Source organism: Hypanus sabinus, chromosome 1, assembly GCF_030144855.1.
Source record: "Hypanus sabinus isolate sHypSab1 chromosome 1, sHypSab1.hap1, whole genome shotgun sequence".
In the NCBI taxonomy this organism is placed as follows: domain Eukaryota; kingdom Metazoa; phylum Chordata; class Chondrichthyes; order Myliobatiformes; family Dasyatidae; genus Hypanus; species Hypanus sabinus.
This window is the reverse complement of record NC_082706.1, coordinates 118,446,411-118,466,289: the sequence shown is the minus strand read 5'-3', so window position 1 is coordinate 118,466,289 and position 19,879 is coordinate 118,446,411. Positions and strand designations below refer to the sequence as shown.

General features: G+C 40.3%; 1 protein-coding gene across 2 annotated transcripts in view; it reads left to right on the top strand.

Moving 5' to 3' along the window:
* fam135b (family with sequence similarity 135 member B) overlaps positions 1–19,879 on the top strand; it is a 381,705-nt gene that overhangs the window by 338,408 nt on the left and 23,418 nt on the right. For both annotated transcript variants that reach the window (XM_059975315.1, XM_059975310.1), the window contains 2 exons: positions 1,779–1,876; positions 12,976–13,127. In XM_059975315.1, coding sequence (XP_059831298.1) covers positions 1,779–1,876; positions 12,976–13,127 — 250 coding nt within the window. The remainder of the gene's footprint in view (positions 1–1,778; positions 1,877–12,975; positions 13,128–19,879) is intronic.

The following is a 19,879-nucleotide window of genomic DNA, read 5'->3' as shown; positions in this document are numbered from 1 at the left end:
CACCAGTCAGATCATGCCCTATTCTCGCTGTTGCCATCAGGAAGAAGGTAGAAAAGCCTCAGGACTCACATCACCTAGTTCAGGAACAGTTATCACCCCTCAACCATCAGGCTCTTGAACCAAAGGGAATAACTTCACTTGCCCTATCAGTGAACTGTTCTCACACCTAATGGACTGACTGTCAAGGGCTCTTCATCCCACATTCTTGATACTTATTGCTTATTTATTTAATATTATTATTTCTTATTTTTGTATTGTTATGAACCCCGTAACTGGGTCACTTACCAGCAAAGATAGAGAGGTCCGTTGAAGTCTGATGGTACCATTTTTAACAGTATTTATTAGTAAAAATACACAAAAATAATATCAATGCAAACATACATATAATATACATCGTCAATACTAAATCTAAAAATGCAGGTATAATAATAATCAATAAGAAATAGCTCTATCGTTGTTTAGGGGGTAATGTATCGTCCGATGGAAATATAAAAGTCACTCAGTTCATTCAGGCTGCAGCCTTTGGTTGGAGTCAAGAGAGCGATTTTTAGAAACTTGCCAGCTTTTCCTCTTTATGATTTCGATCCTTCGTGAGTTCCGTTGGTGTGGCCAGTCACTTGTGGCCTCTCCTTTAGCTAAGCTGTTCTTCCGTGGTAAGGCCCCAATCCCAGGCAAAGGGAAAGGACACATGCGAGCCCCCCACCGGCTGTCGCTATTAAACGCTGTCACAGGATTTCTAGCGTTTCTCCTGGTGCGTCTAAAGGGGTTGTTCCCCAGATCCTCTTTTATCCTTACTCACGGAGTCTCAGATGTCAATCAGGTTGGGATGATGCAATCCCTCAACCAGCCCACTCAGGACATCCCCTGAGGGCTTCAATGAATAGTACAGTACTCAATACACAATTCCATCTCCAAGAGACAATAGCCGTTATCAAGGGTTCCGCCTTGCTGAGGCCAGGGCACATTCCAAACCCTGTGTATTCTGGATGTCTCTCTCTCATTTCCTGGGTCCCAGACCCGAATTAATAGCAGTCTTGCGATTCTCAAAAAGGAGGGGGCGACTTTGTACCCTTCGGCCCTCAGAGTTGTGGCACATTCGTAACAGTATTTGCAAATTTTGTTGTTTTGGCACTCTGGTTCAATGTTCTAGTTTGGCAGTCTTTCAATGATTCTGTTATGTTTATTATTCTATTGTCTTATTGAGTATACCAACAAGAAAATGAATCTCATAGTTGTATATGGTGACATACATACTTTGATAATAAAGTTTACTTTGAACTTTGAGTAATTCAGTATATGATCAAAGTCAGATTTCTTATGACTGACATACAGTATGAAATAAAATTTGTTGTTTTGCAGCAGCAGTACAGTGCAATACATAAAAGTGTGTTATAAATTACAAAAAGAATATTAACAAAATACATAATGCAAAAAAGAGCAAAATGGTGAGCTGGTGTTCATGGGTTCAGCAATCTGATGACTATATGTATGATACTATGCTGAATTCATTGAGTACTTAATGAAATGTTGTTATTTGCTGAATTCTTCCATGTGGATTGTTCAATTTTAGATAAAGGATGGGAGGGAATGGTGAGCTGGGGATTGAAAGCGGTCTAAGTTCTGTTTTGCTTAAATGAAAAGTTATCTCTTTTATGGAAATGCCATCAGCTTTCCACCCTTGAAGTGTATGTGCTGCCTGTTGAATCGAGACAGATGATTATCTCCGTTCTTTGACCAGAATGACATTGCCACTATTTTGTTTTGAATCCCTTTGACAGAGTGACACCTTTGCTGATTTTGATACAATGACGGATCGACTCTTGGACGAGATTGTTCAACATATCCACCTCTACAATCTGACGATATCCAGAATAAGGTAACAGATCTGCTCTCTTACTTGATACATAATTGTCCATCTGCAAACTACTCATATCTATCAGTGAAAAGTGGAAATCATAAGATATGTAAAAAGAATGTTTTGAAGCACTTGATGTAATACTTCTAAAGTTAAAAATCAGCATGAAGAGGGATGCATTCAACATAATTTTATTATGAAACCAAATCCATGGCCCAGAACTTGCAGGCTGTTATATTATAAACCACCAACATTCACCTATCTAAATAGAAGCAAGTACAGGCCTTGTTAAACATAGAATTCCTGAAAGTGGGAGTAAATCTGGAATGTTGAGTCTATTAATTTGCTCTGTAATGGTGTGCTATCTTAATGAAATACTCCAATCTCTTCGGTCAGACCTAACACAGATCCACAATCCCATAGATTTTAATTGGGAGAGTGACCCTTGGCCGAAAAGCAAAGAGGAAGTTAGCTTCCTTTTTAAATTACTGATGTTGGATTTATTTGTCTAATTTTGGAGTTTTTGTCTTTCTTAAAAACTTTAATAAGGCTATAGTTATTCGTATAGCTGCAAATTAGATATTTATGATATATATTCTTAGTTTGAAATATTTGAGAAAATGTTAAGTAATCTTCAGTTTTTACAGGCTGGACAGGTGAGGTGGTGTTTTACCAGCCATCAGTGCTTCTAAGGTCTTTCAGGGGAAGGGTTTCTGAGTTTGCCAGCAGAGACCCCCACCAGTCCTGGGCAGTTTTGTCATAATTTAGGCTCTTTACACTTGGATTTTGAAATTACAGGTTTAGTAAGGTCTAGGCTACAGATCTGTGTGGTACACCAATGCCAGTGAGATTCACCACCGTTGTTCCAGCCTTATCAAACAGCTTCAGTTCCAACGGTATAGTGAGAGAACTGGAGGCACATTACCAGTCTAATAATCCAGAGACGGAGACCAACAATGTAAAGCCCAGTTGTCATGATTCCACCATGAGAACCAGGCCAAATAGAAATCAAACTGCTGGAAGAGCACAGTGGTCTCAGTAGCATTTGTGGAGGAAAAGGGATGGTCAATGCTTCAGGAGCAGAGTCTCCAACCAATACTTGGACCACCCCTTTGCCTCCACTCTTGGCAATCACCCCAGTGAGTCCTGCCAGCTGTTTGGTTTTACACTCCATATTCCAGCATCTGCAGTCTCTTGTGTTTCCAACTACAGAAAGTAAGGTTAGCTAATAATCTGGATTGAAAAAAATGCTAGCAACGTACAGATTCTGAAAAACTTTTTAAAAACCTTCCAAGTATTTATCTTTTAAAGTATTCTCAGCAATTGTAGCTTCTTGTATAAATGCTGAATTTTACTGAGAGCTCCAAAATTAAGGAAATAGCGCTTCAAGCACCAGTAAAGGAAGTCAGGGTGATCAATTAATTATCACAATGGGAAAATAAGAGGGTTAAATAGTGTTGTGCCTGAAGAGGTTAAGTCCAAATCCTAATCAAAATTGTGTCTGCAGCCACTTTTAAATTAGAGTTAAACTGATAGATAGCTGTACCTGTGTCACTGGCAAAGACTTCCATTCAGGATCTGAGATAAGAGAATGTGATCATGGGGAGTTAACAAACAGAAGGCTGGCAGGTAGTAAATAAGGTGAAGTGGAGGAAGGAGTAGCCACAGTTCCAATGGGGTCAGAAAAATCAAGAAGGAGGGGAAGCAATCAGGAATGACCAGTAACAATCCCCTGAGCTAACGTGAAGCTATCGCTTTCTTCCTGATTCCAACTTCTTGTTGCTAGTGGCTACTGATTATGTCACATGTAGACATGGCTGTACTGGCCTCAGAAGGACCAGGAAGAATGAGAACCCTGAATGAATATTCAGTTATTATTCATTTGTTTTTTGAGATGCTGCTTTCAGACCATTTCCACTTGCAAAGTGTTATTAAGATCATTTGTAAACTGTATGACATTGGTGGAAGTTACAAAGTGTACCATCATGATAGGTGATTGATATAAATAAGCTGCTCAACCATTTCCCAGATTAATCAAACCAAGGGCGTAGACAGTCCTGGTTTTATAGAGCATGTTATGTTGTATAATGCCTTACTTTTCCAGCAGACTGAACACTCCACTATCTGTGGATATCAATCTCCCAAATGCTGAACGTGATTACAAATCTAGTTTAAGCTACTGAGATGCAAGTTACTTTAGTCTGTTGCCTGCAAGGCTGTAGTGGGTAATTGGAATACTTCAATCTAGTTTTGAGTAGCCTTGGGCACACATAATGGGAGTATTTTTAATTTACCATTAGCTGTCGCATCCACACAGATGCCTGATGTGGAGAAACTTGAGGTTATCCACTTTTTGTTGGGAAGATTAGAAAAGTGGAGTATTGCATGATGGAGAGAAAATAAAGAATTCTATGTGCCTTTGTGTATATACTGCAGAAGAGAAAATTAGGATGCAGGTACAGCAAAGAATTAGGGAGAGAACTGAATTAACGGCCTTTGTTGCACTGCAGAGGGAATATAAAAATAGGGAATTATGACCACAAATGTAGCATCCGTGCCCCCAATTTACCCCTGTTCGCCTAGGGTGAACTGCCGTCACCCCGCCAATAGTGCAATACTTCAGCGTAAATACGGTGTAATGCCCCCTCCTGTACATGCTCGCAACACAAATATCAGACAATACACCAAAAGCGAGTAAATAATTGCAACTTTATAGTTATTTCTTACTTATTTCCTAGTGATGGGTTAGTAGAAGCAGATAACCTAAAGGCACCAAATCTCTAAGTTTATCAGTTTGTGCACATAATATATTAATACGTTGGAGCTTACTCCTCCAGTTCCATCCACAGTGACCTTCCGAGCCTTTGGCCACTGTCCGAACTGCCGACATCCAGTATCCGCCATCCTGGAACCGCTGTCCGCTCCTCATACACCCGTCTTCCTCACTCACCTCCTGAAAAAGACCGCGAACTCCCGCTCAGCTCACACATACAAGATAGCATAACAATTCCCCATTGGCTAGTTCCCCCCCCCCCCCACCATCTGCAGTTATAAACCAAACATTCCAGATACAGAAACCCATTACAGCATTAAGTAACATTACAGAGAACCCATTTCATTATAACAATACAGAGAAGCCATTTTGTTAGTCTGAACCATTAACACCACAGTTACTGGTACTGAGAGCCCTACACACCTTATAGGGTACATTCAGTCCCCACCAAGTTTACTGTATGTAAATTTGGTCTCCTTATTGAAGGAAGGATATATTTGTAGTGGCAGCATTTAAGAGAAGATTCACTAGGATTGTTGCTGGGGTGAAGGGATTGTCTTACGAGGAAGGACAAGAAAGTTGGGGCTATTTTCACTAGAGTTTAGAAGAATGAGAGATAATTCTATTGAGGGGGGTTGACAGGGTGGTGCAAAGGCGATATTTCCAATCATGGGTAACTACAGGATGTGGTTTTGTCATTCATCCATTTTGCAAAGAAATTCCTTTGAAGTAAATGTCAGAACGGGTTCCTCTCATCCTTACCTTCCACCCCTTGAGTCTTCGCATCCAACACATCATTCTCCGCAACCTTCGCCATCTCCAAAGGGATCCTGCCACCAAACACATCTTCATTCCCCGCCAACACTCACAAAATGCTGGTGGAATGCAGCAGGCCAGGCAGCATCTATAGGAAGAAGTATAGTATGCTGCCTGGCCTGCAGTGTTCCACCAGCATTTTGTGTTTGTTGTTTAAATTTCCAGCATCTGCAGATTTCCTCGTGTTTGCGTTCATTCCTCACCTCCACTTTCCACAGGAATTGCTCCCTGCATGATTCCCTTGTCCATTCATCCCTTCCACTAATCTCCCTCCTAGCACTAATCCCTATAAGCAGCCAAAGTGTGACACCTGCCGATTCACCTCCTCTATTCAGCGCCCCAAGCAACAAATCTGTTAGGACAGCCAATTATGTCTGGTGCCCCCAATGTGGCTCCCCTATATTGGTGAGGGTCAATATAAGTTGGTTCTTTGTCAAGCACCTCTGCACCAGCCAAAACCAAAAGTTCCTGGTGACCAAACATTTTAATTCTGATTCACATTCCCATTCCATCACGTTGATACACGAGCTCCTCTTATACCACAGTGAGGCCACCCTCAGGGCAGAGGAGTAACATATTTCATCTGATAGCCTCCAACCTGATGATATGAATATTGATTTCTCCTTCCAGTAAAAAAAAGTTTCTCTCCCCCCTCCGTTCTTCTTCTATTCCCAACTCTGGCCACTTACCTCTCCTCACCTTCCTATCGCTTCTCCTTGGGTCCCTTCCTCCAATGACCCACTTTCTGTCTCCTCCTTTCCTTTCTCCTATGGCCCACCCTCCTCTCCTATCAGATTCTTTCCTCTCCAGTCCTTTATCTTTCCTACCCACCTGGATTCACCTATCATCTTCTCACGATCTTCCTTCCTCTCCCCCCTCCTTTTTATTCTGGCATCTTCCCCTTCCTTTCTAGTGCTGAAGAAGAGTCTTGGCCCGAAACGTTGACTGTTAATTCATTTCCATTGATGCTGCCTGACCTTCTCAGTTCCTCCAGCATTGTGTGTGTGTTGCTTTGGATTAACAGGATCTGCAGAATTTCTCATGTTTATGATTACACAGGAACAGGACTTTTGTTGGGATTCTACATGTCAGTCATGAGTAGACTTTTAATGTACAGCTAAAAGCAAATCTGTGCTACTTTGTGCAACAAATTTTAAAAATTATTTTAAGCCAGTGGGAAGTAATTTTTTTTGTATTCTCAACACATATCTTGTGGTGGCAGCTGAAGGTGTGTATTGCATTGTGGCCAGACCATTGGAGGAATCCAACCACTCTACTTCTGTCAGGAAGGACTGGCACTAATGAAGATCAAGCATGATTGGAGTTTTAAGCTACAAGTGGCTGGAGATGCAGTATTTCTCCTCTCTCTCGTGTTAAAGAGAATCATGGGGTGTGGTGTTAAGAAGACTAACACCATTCACAACTTCTGCCTTCTCTTCATGTTGAGCTATTTCTGCAGTTGGTGTGCCCTGTCACAGAAACGGGCCTTTTGGCCCATCTCATCTCTGCCTCCCAAGTTGCATATTAAAGCTAGCCCCATTTGTTTGTGTTTGACCTACATACAGTGCAGGGATTCCCAGCCTGAGATCCAAGGGCCCCTCAGTCAATCGTAAGGCTCCATGGTGTAAAAAAGGTTAGGGACCTCAGCTCTAGTGATACTAGTGCTTCTAGCCATTTTTTAAAAAATTCTTCCATCCCAGAATTTGGATTGGAGTCACATATTGAACATCACAGAAAATGCATTTAATCTTGGGGGGAAAGAATTGGTCTAAAAGTGTAACATTAAACTCCTGTGGACTAGATATCACCCCACAATGGGAACAAAGCTCAGACTAGCAAAATATGGGAGCAAAAAGAGATGTGCCGATCTGCAGCAGTTATGTCAGATGTTGAGCAAAGCAATATATCAAAAATAAAATTAACCAGCATCAGTGCCTTTGGGAAGAATTGCTATCAAGTTACAGTGATCCACCATGTCCTTTGCCATGAAGTGATGGATAGCTCATAAAAATCATTTCATGTTAGATTGTCTAAAATGCTTTACCTGCAAATTGTTTGGCTCCATTTTACAGACCATTCACTGCCTCTCCTCCATGTCTCTCCTGAGACAATTCCAAGTTGGCATGATAGATCATATCCGGTTCACTCAGCAAGCATCACTTTCTGTGTAACTGGTGATTGAGGAGTTATGCAAAAGGAGTGGGGGGGGATGGTAATCTTTGAAGCACAAGTGATTGTCTCACTCCCAACGGTAAATCATTTCTTTCTTTTCTCCATCAAAATAAAACGAAACAATTTTCAAAATGATTTTTTTCTAATCAAATGGAGAATAATTGTCGGCAACGATTTATTGCTAAGGATAATGTTACACTAAACATAGCTGAATTGTTTGCACTTCCAAGCTCATAACTTACTGCATTTCAAATGGGATGTAATGACTATGGGGAGTTTATTTTATTTGTTGTAGTCCCTTTTCTAATTAAAGCTAAGTACATTTATAAAATTGTCCTTCTAGATTTACATTCAAAGTAATATGTCTACAGTTTTAGATAATAGAACATCATGAACCAGATATAAAATTTCACCATTTTGGTCCTTAACAGGGCTATAGACAGCCTGAGCCCTTGAGTAGACATTCTCAGTAAATAGGGGACTTTATGTTCTTTTGAGGTCATCTATACAAAGTATGATCCTTGAACCAATAGCATACAGGGAAGTTGGATCTATGTCAAGTCCACTAACCAGAGACAAAGTGATGGTCACAGTTGAAAGGCATTAGTTTAAAAGGAACTGAATGGGACCAGATAGAAGCAAGAGTTTCAATTCCACATTAAAGCCATTGTCCAGCCCACATTCGATTGTAAAATTAGACTTTTTCCAATTGACCTCCACTCCTATAATCCCCTATGTCTTTTATTCTCCAACCATCGCCCTTCTAAATTTTCTTGACCAGGCCAAGGTTCAGTGCCTTTTTCCCCTTTATTTAAATGAGGTCTGGAGCAACACTTGCCAGAAACGTGCATTGATTAATTATTTATCTGAGATAGTGGTATTACAGTTAGATCAGCATCATTTGTATTAGGTTCAAAAAAGTAGCAGGGCACTGTAAGATGCCCGTTGGCATTATGACTTGGTTCAGGGATGATGACTGGCACTACTTTCAAACAAGGTCAAAGTGTGAGCATGGGCAGTAGTCAGTGGTTGAGGTTCTGGGCAGAGCCTAAGGTTTGCAGACTTTTTTCCCCACATGCAAAAGGAAAGTTTCTTCATCAGTTTACCTGGAGACCATGCATGGTGTGGTAAGTAGAAGTGCTGTAGAGCTTGAAGCTAAAGACTCAAGAAAAGAGCTTGAATTCCCAGGAGCAGGTGTCAGGCCCACCTCTGGCACTGTGCCAGGTTCTCAGGATCCATCCAGCTCTGAAACTGGGTCCAGAACATTTTCCACATTTCCATGTCATTTGTTTATTAGATCTGTACCAATTCTCAGATTTTATTTCCTTTGTCTCATTCCCTTGTAGGCTATCCTCTCACACGTGCCCATAACTCAACCCAGTTCTCCTGCCCTTCACTTAGCTACATAACTTACATTCCTCAATTCACCGACCAGTGCATCTTTGAGACAGTGCAGGAGAATGACTGTGCACAGACTGCACTGGAGATCTGCATTGAATCTGAATTGGTGGAGCTGAGAGGTATCAGCACTATCTGACAAAATTCATTGTGCCAATGAGATTCATTTAGTTCAGACCCACCCATTGTTGGGCATGTCAGTTACTGGACTAATTGTACTTTTGAAAAGCTTTTCTGAAGGACCATGAAATCCTTTGAATTATTACCCTTGCCAGGACACCACCTAAACATTTAAATGTTAATGAGTTATAGGGTGCCACAGTAGCGTAGCAGTTAGCACAATGCTATTATAGATTGGGGTGTCAGAGCTCAGAGTTCAATTTTGTAAGGAGTTTATTTGTTCTTTCCATGACCACGTATGTTTTTTCCAAGAGCTCCAGTTTCCTCTTACAGTACGGAGATATACAGGTTAGTAGGTTAATTAGTCATTGTAATTGTCCTGTGATTAAGATACTGTTAAACAGGTGATTTACTGGGTGATACAGCTTTTTGTTTCAGAAAGGCCTGTTCTGCGCTGTATCTCTGAACAAATGAATAAATGGGCAATACTTTTTTCATTTGGGCAGGTACGTGGACAGGAAATGTTTAGAGGGACATGAGCTCAGCTAAATGCAGGAAAATGGAATAGTTTAGATGGGAATGCTGGTCAGCATGTTGCCAAGCTGTATGACACTATGATGCCAAGAGACAAGAAACATTATATGAACTCGAGGGATTTTCAGACAAAGAGGAAACCCTGCTAGTTCAAGTGGCTTGGGAAATACCTGCCCTCAGAGATTGAGGTGTGAACAGTGGCATTTTAATGTAAAACTTAACTTTTATGTATATTTTGAGTTGCCCGATCATGATTTAAACACACCAGCAAGACTTGGAGTTCAAGATCCACTTACTCCAACTCTCCTGCATGTCTCTTCATTTGTGTGTACCTTCTGCTGAGGAAGGAAAAAGGTAGAAAAAATACAAAATTCTACAATGGTTTGACCATTTATAAATCCCTATGACTTATTTAACAAACCATATTTATTATATATTAAAAGATTTTTAAAAAATAAAGAAATAAAGGAAAGATACCAAGACATTTTACTGGCAAATAGATTCATACAGCACAGTAACAGTCCTTTGGCCCATCATGTTTGTGCCATTAAGCACTGATCAGCATTAATCCCATTTTATTCTGTTCCCCTCCCTGCACATTCTATCACTTTCCTACAGACTATATCTCATATTGTCTCAAATTAACTTATCACACCTTTGAGAAATCAGATCTCCAAGAGGAAACCCATATGGTCCGGGAAAACATGCAAACTCCACACAGACAGCTGGAGTCAAAATGGATGAATCACTGCTGATGCTGTCAAGCAGTAGCTCTGTATAAGATTAGGGCAGCACAGGAACAGAGCTAGTAGTGAAACTTGTCAAGCTTATGACTGATCTTGCAAGGTTCATGCAGACGATGGCTTATCAAGGAGCCCTGCAATTAGGAAGCAAATTAGAAAATTATAATAAGCAGTCGGTTGGAACTTCCAAAGCTTAATAGAGCTATGAAATAGGCGATCAAGGAAGACTATAGAAACAGACATAATGAATAATTTCCGAAAACAATTCATGAAACATTCAAACGAATGGATTAAGGCTTGAATGTGAAGACAGTTAATTGGGGTTGACATCAAAATTATCCTGGCTTCTGATCATTTGTATGATCACATGGTCTGTCAAGTTTGCTTCCTTTAAAGTTTTAGGGATAATTTGCTATTTGCAGTATTTACTCAATTTCCTGGGGAAAATTGTACGAAATAATTTGCTAATCTACTCACAATTAAGAGAATTAACCTGAAGATTAATCTAATCTGAGTGATATCACAGAGGTATTACCTCAGAGAAGTTGAGTATGAACTACAGTATATAATCATAATCAATATATACACGTTAGATTCTGCAGATACCACACACACACACACACACACAAAATGCTGGAGGAACTCAGCAGGTCAGGCATCATATGTGGAAGCAAATAAACAGACAATATTTACTTAAAGTATTTATTTTATTTATTGAGAAACAGCACAGAATAGGCCCTTCCGGACCTTCGAGCCGTGCTGTCAAGCAATCTGCCAATTTATTCCGAGCATAATCACAGGACAGTTTACCATGACCAATTAACCTACCAACTGGTATGCCTTTGGACTGTGGGAGGAAATTGGAGCACCCGGAGGAAACCCACAAGGTCACGGGGAGAACATACAAACTCCTCACAGGCAGCAGCGGGAATTGAACCCGGGTCGCTGGTACTGTAAATTGCTGTGCTAACCTCTACACTGCCGTGCCATCCCAATTTTGGGCCCTATGAAGGGGCTCAGCCTAAGGTGTTTACTGTTTATTTACCTCTGATGCTGCCTGAGCTGCTGAGTTTTTCCAGCTTTTTATGTGTGTTTTACATAATGAATATTATAGCAGAAGATCAGAAGCTTTGCTTGATGACATGTTTTAAGAACTGTATTCAAGGAATAAAGAAAGGCTAGAAGGTCACAAGAATATTATTGCAATCTAGTTACGATGAGTCTATATATGATCCACTAGCAAAGGAATGCTTTGAAGGACATAAAAAAGCAATTTAACACAAAGGAAGCAGTGGCAATAAATGGTATGTGGAATTTTGACTATGCATCACAGTATAAACAGCACAATGATAGAAAGCATTAATATTTGCAAAAAAGACAGGCTGTTTTCTCGCTTCATTAGAAGATGCAGCAGTACTCACTGCTGCTTCACTCACTTGCAGGTTACATTGATTGTCAACTCATTAACTAACACTGCAGTGCTTGGCTGAATGAGCTGGAGCCAGGATATTGCCATTGACATAACCACCGTGTTGGCTGCAGATGGTACAGCATATGGTGAAGTTCTGTAATTGTCCCTCCACAGACGTGGAGCCTGTGGAGACAATTGCTTCGCAGCAGTGCTGGTTAGGTGCTTTAGGAGCTGTATAATGGGAAATATCATCAATGCGGTTCATATGCCTGTGGATATGCCTTGGAAACATCAAAAGCAGCATAGCAAGTCAGTTGTGTCATGCACTGCTTTCTGAGATGGAACAACACAAAATCATGCTGATGCTCTGATATTCTTCCCCTCGGCCTCATGACTGCAGCAGGTTTTCTCTTTCAAAAACTGCGATGAACTACTCTTTAACTATTATCTGAGATCATTTTTCTTAAACAAAAAAAAAACACCTTAACCCATCTAGTTTTGTGGTAGCCACATTATACTGCATTGTGAGAGCAGGAAAAACACTATAGCTTACCGAGGGCTCTGCTGTTTGTGTTTCATTCTGCTTCTGTGATTGTGGTACCTGGAAGAGCACTTTCTCTCATACCTATCTGTGTAAGGACAGGAGCAAGCCATTGAGTCTCTTCTACTGTTCAGTGAAACCAAACTCTAGGTACCCATTTTTGCCCTAAAACTTGGTATCAAGGCTATTGTTGCGATCTACATATGATGAAGTCCATATATAATCCCCTTTTATGTGACGAGTAAAGGAGTACTTTCAAGGACATGGAAAAAACAGCTTAACACATAGGAACCAATGGCAATAAATGGTATATAGAATTTTTATTATGTCCACAGTATTCACTGAACAGTGTATATCATGAGATGTATATGTTCACTAGAAAATCCTAGACAATTATCTTAGGCTTTGTCTGATATTGCAACTTATGTGTCTCCTATGGATGTGAACCACTACCCTGAGGGATGTTGAATTTTGTGATTGGACCTTGATATGATCTCCTGTCTTGGGAAATACTTAACTTGTTAAAATTAGTGACACCTATCCATCATTCGGTGGAGTCATCATCAAATAAATGTTGTCAAATTTGAACTCACTTCCGGTGTTTCCACACAGTTTCATTGGCCACTCACTGGGCAACGTCATCATCCGCTCTGTGCTGACACGACCAAGATTTCGGTGTTACCTCAGCAAGCTGCATACATTCCTATCGCTGTCTGGGCCACATCTGGGAACACTATATAATAACAGCACGCTGGTTAGCACAGGTATGTTGGGGGGTAAAATAATGCTGGGCTTGTAAAAATAATGAAAATACAGTGGGTGTTTTTGGACTTTTATTGGTTATGAGTGAGACACTGTTAGTAGATATTTTGAAAGATCTGAATTGACTTATTAAAAAAATTATGAGTAATGATTCTGATGCAACTAGTAAGAAACGCTTTAAACTTTCCACATACATGTTAAACACACCTTGCTCTACTGTTTATCAGTAATGTGCTAAATTACTGATAAAGAAACTCACTTTTCATTCTGCAATAAATTGTGCACTGAAGGCTAATTCCATCATCTTCCCTGACCACTTACTTTGATTAAAACAAACTATGGATATCCTTAATATCAGTTTCATAATACCTCAGATAAAAACTATGTGGAGATTTGTGACATATTTGATTGTATGATATATATGTACAATGTCTGAAATACACCTTATGGAAATGTTTGTTTGATGATGAATTTCAATTAAAAAAATAAATTACCAAAAAAAATCTCCTAAATCAAACCCAATATATATGTTAATATGTTCATCATCTTCATCTGACTTTGGTCATTGATGAGACCAGTGCCCAGTAGTTTGTTATCTTTTCCCATCTCCACCATTCAACAAATTCCAACTTGTTTGAAACTTACTTGCCTAAATTCTGTCTTGCTCTATGTCCCACGCACATGCTAATGCTGAAGTGAGGAAGTTTAGAATTCTGAATGGGAATGTAACCAATGCACCATCGGAAATGGGATTACACATTTTGACCTTTTAGCTGCACTGCCATTCAGTGAGATACCTTGGTACAACTCTCCTTCAATAATCAACTTCAAAATTTAAAAATCTACAAGGTTTTGCCTTGGATATGCCCAGTGACTGAGCCTCTCCATTCTTGAGGGTAAGTTCCAAAGATTCAGTAACACTTGATAAGGAAAGTTATTTTTATCTCTATCCTGATTGAATGATCTTTTAATCTGAGATTATCAGCTTTCATTTTATACACTTCAACCTGGGCATCCAAGGATCCAGGGATCCATGTCAACTCCAGTATGAATTTTGTATGTTTCAATTAATTAGCTTTCATTCTAATATATTAAGGAGAGTGCATGCAAAGTCTGTTCAAATGCTCCTCATATGACAAAAGCCTTTTATTCTAGGAAGTAACCTGGTGAATATTTGCACTGCTCCCTTTATTGAAACATTTCCTTCCTGACATCGGGGACCCAGACTATACAGAATATTTCAGACATTGTTTCACCAGGATTTTATATAGTTATGGTGCCTTCATTCTTGTTATCAAATCCTCTTGCAAGTACAAGTTCATTGTCATCAGACTGCACATATATACAACCAAATGAAACGATGTTCCTCTGGACCACGGTTCACCCACAAAACATATATCACACAAAGTATTACTGTAAATAAATTAACCAAATATAATTCAAAATGCATGTAGTGCACAACACAGGTCAACAGTAAAGAGTCCTAATGACAGGGAACTTAGTGGTGGCAGGGTGGTCATTAGTCTCACAGCCTTCAGGAAGAAGCTGTACCTAGTCTGATAGTTCTAGTCCTGATGCTCCTGTATCTCCTTCCTGCCAGCAGTGGGTCAAAGAGATTGTGGGATGGGTGGCAGTGATCCTCAACAATGCTTCAAGCCCTTTGTGTGCAATGCTCCTGGTAAATGTCACAGATAGAGGAGAAGGAGATCCTCGTGATCCTCTCAGAGGTTTTCGCTGCACTCTGTAGGGTCTTGAGACCCAGTGCCTTGCAGCTTCTGTACCACATGTTGATGCAGCCAGACAGGACACTCTCGATGGTGCTCCTGCAGGAAGTATTTATTCCAGAGAGCTATGGAAGTGAAGTCATTGAATATGTGTACAGAGTTGTTTTTGATTGACACTTGAACTACAAAGGAGTTAGGCAATATTGTGAGAGAGCAGGGAAGTAATAATCCAAATAGAACATACAGGGTAAATGGTAGGGCATTGAGGAATGCAGAGGAACAGAGAGATCTAGGAATAACAGTGCATAGTTCCCTGAAGGTGGAGTCTCATGTAGATAGGGTGGTGAAGAAGGCTTTTGGAACGTTGGCCTTTATAAATCAAAGCATTGAGTACAGAAGTTGGAATGTAATGTTAAAATTGTACAAGGCATTGGTAAGGCCAAATTTAGAATATTGTGTGCAGTTCTGGTCACCGAATTATAGGAAAGATATCAATAAATTAGAGAGAGTGCAGAGACGATTTACTAGGATGTTACCTGGGTTTCAGCACTTAAGTTACAGAGAAAGGTTGAACAAGTTAGGTCTCTATTCATTGGAGCATAGAAGGTTGAGGGGGGATTTGATCGAGGTATTTAAAATTTTGAGAGGGATAGATAGAGTTGACGTGAATAGGCTGTTTCTATTGAGAGTAGGGGAGATTCAAACGAGAGGACATGATTTGAGAGTTAGGGGGCAGAAGTTTAAGGGATACACGAGGGGGTATTTCTTTACTCAGAGAGTGATAGCTGTGTGGAATGAGCTTCCTGTAGAAGTAGTAGAGGCCAGTTCAGTTGTGTCATTTAAGGTAAAATTTGATTAGGTATATGGACAGGAAAGGAGTGGAGGGTTATGGGCTGAGCGCAGGTAGGTGGGACTAGATGAGATTAAGAGCTTGGCACGGACTAGGAGAGCCGAGACGACCTGTTTCCGTGCTGTGATTGTTATATGGTTATATGGTTAAGTAGTACTGAGGCCAAAGTTGGATTAGCAGAATCTGATTTAATGATGGAACAGTTTAAGCAAACAAATGGCCAATTTTGTCTCTTGTTTAACATGTTCCAAGTTCTTTCACCCATTAAAAAATATTTGAGCTTTCTATTTTCCCTAACAAAGTAGAGCAGGACCTTAGAATTTTCCATGGCATGCTACAGCTGTGCCCTTGTCCATTTACTTCATCTTGAGCAAAACCTCCTGAAGCCTCCCTGCATCCTCCTCAAAGCCCACACTGCCACCTAGCCATGTATCACCATCTGTTCCTTCCCCAACAGTGCATTCAGTGGTACAGTTCTGAACACCAACAGAGTTCTCCCCAATGCTCTGGACTTCATCCAGCACCTTAATTAACATGATTCCAGCCAGTTACCTAGCTATTATTTCATTGTATACTGTTTGCACAACTTAGCTACAACATTACTTAAATTATAACACTCAAAATACTTAATTAGCTTTACTTGGGACTTTGATCATGAGATTATTAACATGCTATGTAAATGAACTGACTTTCAATGTCACCATTCTTAACTGTCAAATAAGATATGATGAGGAACAGTGATGGACATCATTGAGTGCCATTGATCATTTTAAATAACAATCTGATGCCATCTTTTGTAATCCCATACACTGCTCTAGTAGATTTGAAGCCCTTATAACCAAGATACCAGATAGGGGACATCATCAGGGGGGATGAGAAGTCATAGACATAGATTTTTCTGTTATTATTTACATGCAGTTAGCTAAATATTTTTGGCAAGCAAAATCCAAATTGCAGTCACAACAGCTTTTTCCTCACTGAAGTGTTAAGGATCTACTTTCAGTAAATTCAATAAATAGAAACACCTTTTTTCAAAATCCTCTTTCTTCTTCTGCCTGAAAACGGAGGTATTTCTTGCCATTTTGTTGGAAACAAATACTTGCTAATGAAAAGCATTGGAAGAGAGTGCTGAGAGAGCACTGGAAGAGAGTGCTGAGAGAGCATTGGAAGAGAGTGCTGAGTATACACCAATCATTTAGCCATAATCTGAGACAACATTTGTACCAATAGTTTAGTACTAAAAAAAATTACCTATAAAATACATTCACCTGCGGATCAGATCTAAACAATCCTTTAGCAAATCTCTGTTTATTCACAGCAATCTAACTGTCTCTTTGCTGCAAGTACATGATCCTGGCATCTCTGGAATTTAGATTAATCCTTCTTGGAATGCTCAGGTTAAGCTGTATCATATCTCTGTATAGATGTCATGGTATCTCTGCTTTCACTGTCAAGTTTTGGGGGTGCTGAGGGGTTTTGCTTTACACTAGTCAGGTGGTCTACATAAAATAGTAATGCTAGCAGAAGTAAGAGAAATATTTTGGGAGATGATTTGATTTATGTGTTCAAACATCAGATAATTCATTAGGTCCACAATCAACGCTGCAGAAGTAAGGTACTTGAGGCATGGTGCCGGGAAGTACTCAGGCCAATTTTCTGGTGGACACTGATCGACCTGGAAGTGATTGCTAGCATGATCTAACATTCCCAGAATGGATTTTATATGCAATTTATGTATGAAAACAGGTGCAAATGAGTCAAATTTCTTGGCAAAAGTCTCCCTCCGTCACCTTTAATTTTAGTTACTGTCTCTTTCACTTTGAGTATATTTTTCTCTCTCACATTTTCGCTGTTTCTCCTGTAATGAATTTGGCTGCCTCACTCAAGTGCTGATGTTATGATTCATGGAGACACCTGCAGACAATTCTGCACTAATTGCCAAACTCATTCAGAGTACATCTGGTGTGAGGGAAATGGGAATGGTGCTCTGAAACAGCAAGGGTTAAAATCACTTTCTCATGAGTCTGAGCAAGGCAGGCAAAGGAGGAACTGTTAAAGTAAATTTCTAATCCTGGCGGTAAAGAACTGATTCTAATTATAATAGAAGCCTCATTACCTGCCATAATGGTAGAATGCTCAGCAAATTGTCAAAACTACACCACTGATTACAAAGCTGGGTAAGTCAATCTTGAGCATCAGTGGCTTTGATAGAAAGACTATACATTAAACATCAGGCTAGATATGATATTAACAGCAGCTTTCCTTTCTTTGTGTCTGAAAATCTGGACAGGTGATCCAATCTAGCATCACACTGGCCTCAATGAAGTACAAAAAACATCTCAGTTGAGAGATGACTGCCTTATTTAAAATCCCACTTACTCGTGGCCCTTCTCCCCTATTTGTACTATGAAACTGATTCCCAATTGCTTGTCCCATGATTTTCAATCAGTTCTTGGCTATCTTTCTCACTAGCTTACTGGCCATTGTACTAGAACAGAGTAGGCTTTTCCTATGAATATGTTAGCTGCCTTTCAGATGCCATCCCTTTACTTCATCTCAGGCTGTCTCTTGGGGTTGAGCATAACTTCTTCCAATCTGTTGGTGACTGCTGAGGTCATGGGGGTGCTGTAGGAGATGGCTGAAGGGCAGAAAGTTTGTCTCGTCTGAGCCGTGATGTGTCCCTCCACTGCTTATACAGTGCTTCTGTGTGTTCCCAATGCACGGTCTTGAGGTTCAGATTAGAAGGTGTTATGGATTGCTGACCTGAGGAACCAAATATGCCGTTACTATTCCATGATTCAATAATCCACCCTTGTAACTCTTCTAACTTTGCCTTACGTTGAAAAACAAATGTTATTTGTCTGGTTCTACTATTTTAACCTGCACATTTTTTTAGTTTAATTTTTGCTCAGCTATACTCAGAGTTATACAGCAACGAAACAGACCCTTCAGTCCAACTCCATGCTGACCAAGGTACCCCCTGAGCTAATCCCATTTGTCTGCATTTGTCCCATGTTCGTGAAAACCTCTCGTATCCATATACTTGTCCAAATGTTTTGAACCTGAATACATAACCTGCTCTGATTGCTGGTTCCATACACCTACCACCCACTTTTCATTGCTATTCCTTGCTCCTTCAAAGCAGCAAACTGTAGCTATATCAGACTTCTTCTGATATGCATTGAAAACATGCCAGATAGAACCTAATCAGTCATTAACACTGGTCTAGAAATACAAATTTGCATTTACTGTCCTACTGAAGGAATGCTGTATGGTAAGACAGCAACCACTCTAGTTTGTCACTTACCTCAAGAAAATGCAGTTGTATCTGAGCCTAGAACTAATGGGTGTATTGTTTGTCTATTGCCTTGTAAATGAAGCTTAGCACTGCAGTTGGTTCTATGGTGGAGGTGAGGTTGTCAGTTGGGCTAGAAGCTGGACAATGACAAAGAGAGAAGAACATTGGAGCATGTTGACAGTGCATAGGGATGAGGGCCAAAGGATGGGATAGCTGCAGGTCAGGACTTCATGCTATCAAGTTGCTTAGGGACTGTTAACTGAGAAAGCTAAGAGTTTGGACCCAAGTTCAGCAGATGACTGTGGGAAGGGTTGCCGATGGCTCAGTGTAGGATGAGAGAGTGGAGTCCAATGAGGACTTAAATGCACCTTAAATGCCTTAAATGCACCCAATGACTTGGCCTCCACAGCCACTTGTGACAACAAATTCCACAGATTTACCACCCTCTGACTAAAGTAATTTCTCTGCATCTCTGTTCTAAATGGATGTCCTTCAATCCTGCAGTTGTGCCCTCTTGTCCTAGTCTCCCCTGCCATGGGAAATAGCTTTGCTATATCTAATCAGTTTAGACCTTTTACTATTCGGAATGTTACTATGAGATCCCCCCTTGTTCTTCAGAACTCCAGGGAATACAGCCCAAGAGCTGCCAGATGTTCCTCATATGGTAACCCTTTCATTCCTGGGATCATTCTTGTGGATCTTCTCTGAACCTTCTCCAATGTCAGTATATCCTTCCTAAAATAAGGAGCCCAAAACTGCACACAATATTCCAAGTGTGGTCTAATGAGTGCCTAATAGAGCCTCAGCATCACATCCCTGATCTTCCTCTAGAAATGAATGCCAACATTGCATTTGCCTTCTTCACCACTGACTCAACCTGGA